This window comes from Cucurbita pepo, unplaced genomic scaffold (assembly GCF_002806865.2).
Source record: "Cucurbita pepo subsp. pepo cultivar mu-cu-16 unplaced genomic scaffold, ASM280686v2 Cp4.1_scaffold001139, whole genome shotgun sequence".
Taxonomy (NCBI): Eukaryota; Viridiplantae; Streptophyta; class Magnoliopsida; order Cucurbitales; family Cucurbitaceae; genus Cucurbita; species Cucurbita pepo.
In genome coordinates this window covers 1,159-7,302 of record NW_019647332.1, presented here as the reverse complement: position 1 = coordinate 7,302, position 6,144 = coordinate 1,159, and the positions used below count along the sequence as shown (strand labels likewise).

At 41.2% G+C, this 6,144-nt stretch overlaps 1 protein-coding gene across 3 annotated transcripts; it reads right to left on the bottom strand.

Moving 5' to 3' along the window:
* Positions 1-336: 336 nt before the first annotated feature.
* LOC111786171 (reticulon-like protein B8) lies at positions 337-5,480 on the bottom strand. Of its 3 annotated transcripts, none has more exons than XM_023666509.1 (6): positions 5,288-5,480; positions 3,980-4,158; positions 3,690-3,870; positions 3,443-3,584; positions 1,651-1,720; positions 337-724 (listed from the first exon to the last, which is right to left on the bottom strand). In XM_023666509.1, the coding sequence occupies exons 2-6, from the start codon at positions 4,146-4,148 to the stop codon at positions 552-554; spliced, it is 735 nt and encodes a 244-aa protein (XP_023522277.1). In that variant the 5' UTR covers positions 4,149-4,158; positions 5,288-5,480; the 3' UTR covers positions 337-551. The 3 variants fall into 3 exon arrangements, with proteins under 3 accessions (XP_023522277.1, XP_023522279.1, XP_023522278.1); XM_023666511.1 differs by lacking the exon at positions 5,288-5,480 and adding an exon at positions 5,115-5,257; XM_023666510.1 differs by lacking the exon at positions 5,288-5,480 and adding an exon at positions 5,083-5,102.
* Between the last annotated feature and the right edge of the window lie 664 nt (positions 5,481-6,144).

The window sequence follows — 6,144 nt, the reverse complement described above, 5'->3', positions numbered from 1 at the left end:
AAATTTTTTTAATGAATGAATAATAATTGAGATCGCATCTATTTTTATCGTTTATAATGGCAACATTTAAAAAGAATTTCAAAAATTAAATTTTAATTTATAAATATATATTTTTAAAACAATAAAATCTCTCGGGATCTTGATCTCATTCACAATGCATGCGGCGAAATGTTGGTTGAAGCCCTTGAACGGAAACCTCATGAACGAGAAAATGGATTTTTGTAGGTTGTACGTTTGGCAAGAAAATAGGAAGAGAATCGTTCTGCTATAGTTTAGTGGATAAGGTATCAATTACCGTTTGAGAGGTAAATGATTCAGTCCCCGATCCAAACACGATTACTTGGGGCAAGGCTTTAATTCAAAAAACAGTCCATATGCTTGAGTCAAGCACTTATAATAATGAAGCCAATGGCTGCAAAGATCAGTCAACGATGGTTCCTAGTTCAGCAGCAGACAGGCAAACATAAACTTAAAAGGTTCGTTTCTATCATACACAGCCAAATACTTGCAAAAACTAGAGATGGTTTAGGCATTGCTGAGTTGAAAATGATCTATTCATGCTTCTTTTCTGGTAATGGTCCTCCTCTGGGGATCTTGCTAAGGACATTGGAATCCAACTTCTGGAAGTGACCACAAAGCTGGTCAAAGACGTTGAATGCGAAGGTGTCGACTTCATCTTCGTATTTCTCGTACAGAATTGGAAGCGTATGGGCTGCAACGAAACCTGGATGTATTTGAAATGTGTTAGTAGTTGTGAAGATTGGTGGTTTCATAGGATAGGACAATCGTCTCGACTTACAACATTTTGTGTTTGAAAACAATTAGGCATAAGGAATATCTGACTTTCCATGGGATGTACGATGTAGTTATCCTATATTTTACTTGACGAAATGAAATAATGTTGTAGGATTATATGGTCGTGTGAAACTAGTTGAGATGAGTGTAACCTGACCCAGACTGTAACGGCCCAAGCCCACCGCTAGTAGATATTGTATTCTTTAGGGTTTTCTTTTCGGGCTTCCCCTCAAGTTTTTTAAACCGCGTCTGTTAGAGAGAGGTTTCCATACCCTTATAAAGAATGTTTCGTTCTTCTCCCCAACCAATGTGGGATCTCACAATTCACCCCTCTTCAGGGCCTAGTGTCCTTGCTAGCACTTGTTCCCTTCTCCAATCAATGTGGGACCCCCCATCCATCCCCCCTTTAAGGCCTAGCGTCCTTGTTGGCACACCGCATTGTGTCCACCCCCCTTGGAGCTCAGCTTCATTGCTGGCACATCGCCTGATATGTATCTCTAATACCATTTGTAACGGCCCAAGCCCACCGCTAGCAGATATTGGCCTCTTTGAGCTTTCCTTTTCGGGCTTCCCCTCAAGGTTTTTAAAACGTGTCTGCTAGAGAGAGGTTTCCACACCCTTATAAAGAACGTTTCGTTCTCCTCTCCAACCGATGTGGGATCTCACACATACACTTTAGTGGTAAGTAAGCAGCCATCATAGTTTGAAACAGATATATCTGCAGGTCATCCCCTCTAGGACTGTAGATTAATATTTGGACAACCCAGAATGAATCCTACTGGTTGTAAGTAAATAATATGATCAAAGAAATTAAAGATGTAAATGTTTTGAGATGCTGAATCTGAAGCCACTTACCAACATACAAGACAGTAATGAAATTGGACCAGCTACTAATCACAGCACCAGCCCACAAGCTTACTACAGCCTGAAAACATATTCACATTAAAGAAGCATCTACAAGAAAATCAAAACAGCAAGTTCCTAGAGAGTTATAATCAAAGAAACTCCATCCAATTATAGCAGATTCTTGCAGAACTAAGCCACCATACTTATATGTCCAATGTGTTTGGTGTTCATATTTTCAACTAACATATTAGTTGCATATATCGCTTCCTGAATCAGCAGCAAGTTCAGGAAAGATAGAGAGGATTTTTCAAATGTCGAGTGAGATTCCACATCGGTTGGAGAGGGGAACGAATCATTTCTTATAAAAGTGTGGAAACCTCTCCTTAGTAGACGCGTTTTAAAATCGTGAGGCTGACGGTGATACGTAACGGGCTAAAGCGGAAAATATCTATTAGCGGTGGGCTTGGGCTGTTACAAATGGTATTAGAGCCAAGCATCGAGCGATGTGCCAGCGAGGACGCTGGACCCCAAAAGGGGGGATTGTGAGGTCCCACATTGGTTGGAGAGTGGAATGAAACATTCTTTATAAGGGTATGGAAACATCTCCCTAATAGATGCGTTTTTAAATCGTGAGGCTGACAGCGATACATAACGAACTAAAATGGACAATATCTGCTAGCGGTGGGTGCATGTCTTCTTTTCTTTTACCACTCATGTCTATTGTTGAGTAATGGCATTCATTGATACAGATGGTTCATGGTTTTAAGCTGATCCCCTTTAGAATGCTACCATCAGTGTTTCCAAGGCAACCTCAGGCATGCACCTAAGGTGAGAGGTGAGGGGAGCTATGTGTTTAAGATCAATAACAGAAAGTTGATGCTCGTATTTATTCAAAATCAAGGTCTTGAACTGAAATACTCATATATGAATGTCTAGTGCAGAGAATACTAATTTGAGATCCCACATCGGTTGGAGAGGGGAACGAACCATTCTTTATAAGGGCGTGAAAACTTATCCCTAATAGGCGAGTTTTAAAATCTTGAGGGGAAGCACGGAAGAAAAAACTGAAAGAGGACAATATTTGCTAGTGATGAGCTTGGTCAGTTACAAATGGTATCAAAGCTAGACACCGGGGGGTGTGTCAACAAGGAGGTTGTGATGTCCCACATTGGTTGGGGAGGAGAACAAACCACCATTTATAAGGGTGTGGAAACCTTCCCCTAGCAGACGCGTTTTAAAGCCTCGAGGGGAAGCCCAAAAGGGAAAGCCCAAAGAGGACAATATCTGCCCGCAGTGGATCTGGGTCGTTACAGAGGTTGAGCCCCGAAGGGGGGTGGACACCAAGCGGTGTTCCAGCGAGGATGTTGGGCCTTGAAGGGAGGTGGATTGTGAGATCCCACATCGATTGGAGAGGAGAACGAGTGCCAACGAGGACACTAGGCCCCGAAGGGAGGTGAACACCAAGCGGTGTTCCAGCGAGGATGTTGGGCCCTAAAGGAAGGTGGATTGTGAGATCCCACATCGATTGGAGAGGAGAACGAGTGCCAACGAGGACACTAGGCCCCGAAGGGGGGTGGATTGTGAGATCCCACATTGGTTGGAGAGGGGAACAAAACATTGTTTACAAGGCTGTGGAAACCTCTCCCTAACAGATGCGTTTTAAAACCTTGAAGGGAAACCCGAAAGGGAAAAAAGCTTAAAGAGAACAATATCCGTTAGCGGTGAACTTGGGCTATTACAACTAATGACCTTTAGAAATGCACAAAATTGCAAAAGTAGTACATAAAATATGATAGCATACCCCAAGGAATTGTTTCAAATCTCCATTACAAGCAATATCTTGGAGAAAATGAAGAGCTCGGTTAGCCTCGGCACCAAATGAGACAGCAATTTCGACAAATAGTTCCTCAGGAAGATCGAGGTGAGGAACATTAGACGATGTTCTGCAGTGCACGAAACATGTTACAGAATGCATCAGCATTTGTTAAACCAGAAAATGCATTGAAGTCAATGGGAAACAATGGCATAAACGTCTATTTTCCAATCACCTGTCCAGAAATCCTGAGGTATTTGTCCATATAAACTGAAACAACATACCAAGAACCAGAGCAAAGCAAACAATAGTCAAGAAGTGGTAACTAAGCCATTCAAACAGTATCCAAATAATAGTTGCACTAGTCAAAACACTAGCTGAGATTTTCTTGTTCTTCCATAGCAGCACATCAGCAGCTACAAATATTTGATCAGCAGAGAAATCAAAATGAAGTAATATGATTCATGACATGAAAAAGATTATAGAAGATGAAAAAAAACTAAGAACATATAAATAAGGATATACATTTTCCGCCCCCGAGAAGATGGTGAACGGACTTTTTTCGTCCAAATATCCGCTTGTCCCGACCAGGCACTGAACTTGATGACGATACTGATTCTGCCTTATGACCACGTTCAGCAGGAGCTTCAGAAAAATTCTGAGGAAGATCCTTAGCAGTTACATTCTCAGACATCGTTCTTGTGCTTCAGAGAAGAAAAAACAAGAAAAAGGAGCCAAAGTTAAGGACTGAGCTGTTATTCACCAAGAAGGCAGATTGATAAAAATATAAACAAACACAAAATAAGAACAATAATAGTCAATAGGATGCATGAGATTAATCATATGAGTAAAGGAGCAAATCAAGGTCCAAGCTCCTTGCCAAAACTTTCCACTCAAAAATGCATAACAGTCATATCGGCTAGCGGTGGGCTTGAACTGTTATAAATGGTAATGGAGCTAGACACTGGGCGATGTGTTAGTGAGGAGGCTGAGCCCCGAAGGGGAGTGGACAAGAGGCAGTGTGCCAGTGTGCCAGCAAGGACAAAGGGCCTAGAAGAGAGGTGGATTGAGGAGTCACACGTCGATTGGAGAAGGGAATGAGTGTCAGTGAGAACGCTGGGCCCCGAAAGGGTAGATTGTAAGATCCCACATCGGTTGAAGAGGAGAATGAAACTTTCTTTATAAGGGTGTGGAAACCTCTCCCTAGCAAATGCATTCTAAAAACCTTAAGGGGACTCCGGAAGGGAAAGCCTAAACACGACAATATCTACTGGCCCATAGCATCCAACATTTTAATCCACCCAGGAGGAGGATACCAAGTCAAGATCAAAAGCAATCCAAATCTCATTCAAGCATCAAAATCTTCAGATTCATCCAAATATTCAGCGTGGTAATGCAAGATAAAACGAAATAGAATCTTCAAGAGACAGAGGAGGATGAAACAATATGTAAGAGATTAACAGGATGCTACCAAGATTACAGCAAAAGTAAACAAAAAGAGAAAGATCAAATCTACAACAACTGTGAAGTAAAACAAGCTAGCAGCATTTAACCCCATTTAAGCATCAAACAAACAAATTAAAAGATGGAATCATCCTGAAAAAGAAGCAAAACAAGCAGAAAATCACCAAAATCTAAAATGGAACTCGAGAACACAAACCAAGAGCAGGAAATTAATGGGTCTTCAAGGAAGAAACTGAAGAACAGATAGATGAAAGTGGGTTCTGAAAAAACTCCGTTAAGCACTACACAAAAACGAGTGATAAAAACAGTAGACGATGAGAGAAGTAAAAAATTACGGGATTCCAAGAACATCAACGGGAAATGACTTACTGAAATTATTAGCGGGCCACCACCGACCCAGGTACGAAAATTCCGAGTGGGTCGCATTGAATTTTGCATGTTGACGGACGCCAATCGCGAATGCCTTTGGGTCAGCTGTGATTCTTTTATCGGAAAGAAACAAGATCATCAGCTGACTACGAACGAAACGGAGAGAGGATCTAGAAGAATACCTAATTTCTTGAATTTCCCCCTTTGGACAATCGGATGATTGCTTGTTCTGTTCCACATGATCTAGTACTCAATGGCGCGTTCATACGATCAAATTGTTGTACAAGTTTAGGTACAATTCAAAGAAAGTAAAGTTAAAACAATTAAAATTTCATATAATTGTTCGAGTTTATGTTAAAATTGGACCTCATATTGACGTGTGACTTGATGAAATATGTCATATGGTTGCGATTTAAAGTAAACCATGTGCCACGTACAAAAGTTAATGATCCCTACAAAAACCCTATTGACTTTTTCGTCCCCTTCCTCCCACAACCCGACACCCGCCACTTAATAATGCTCTCTCTCTCTCTCCCTTCGTTTCTTTTGCCACCGTGTAGAACACGGTGCTTTTGTTGTTGTGCCACTGGAGAACACTACCCTCCTTTTACTATCAATTTCATCTCTCGTTTATGGTCAACAATGAAATTTACAGAATTACCTTGTCCCGTTGATGATATCACGGTCTATAAATATGCACAAACATATGTCATGTAACTTATTGGAGAGTTTCTTTTAGCTAACGGGTCAACACGCTAGACCACCTTATGTTCCTTCCTCTGTGCACAATCTAGTACTCCCCCAACTGAGTTGTATTAGGATTCAAGTTTGAATTCGACACCTGTGTGCCTGTATAT

Excerpts from the sequence above, each read along its gene's own strand:
- LOC111786171 (XM_023666509.1), bottom strand. The coding sequence starts at position 4,148 with ATGTCTGAGAATGTAACTGCTAAGGATCTTCCTCAGAATTTTTCTGAA. Across the intron at positions 3,871-3,979 it reads TCTTCTCGGGGGCGGAAAAT|CTGCTGATGTGCTGCTATGG; the intron begins GTATATCCTTAT and ends AAATATTTGTAG. Across the intron at positions 3,585-3,689 it reads ACCTCAGGATTTCTGGACAG|AACATCGTCTAATGTTCCTC; the intron begins GTGATTGGAAAA and ends CGTGCACTGCAG.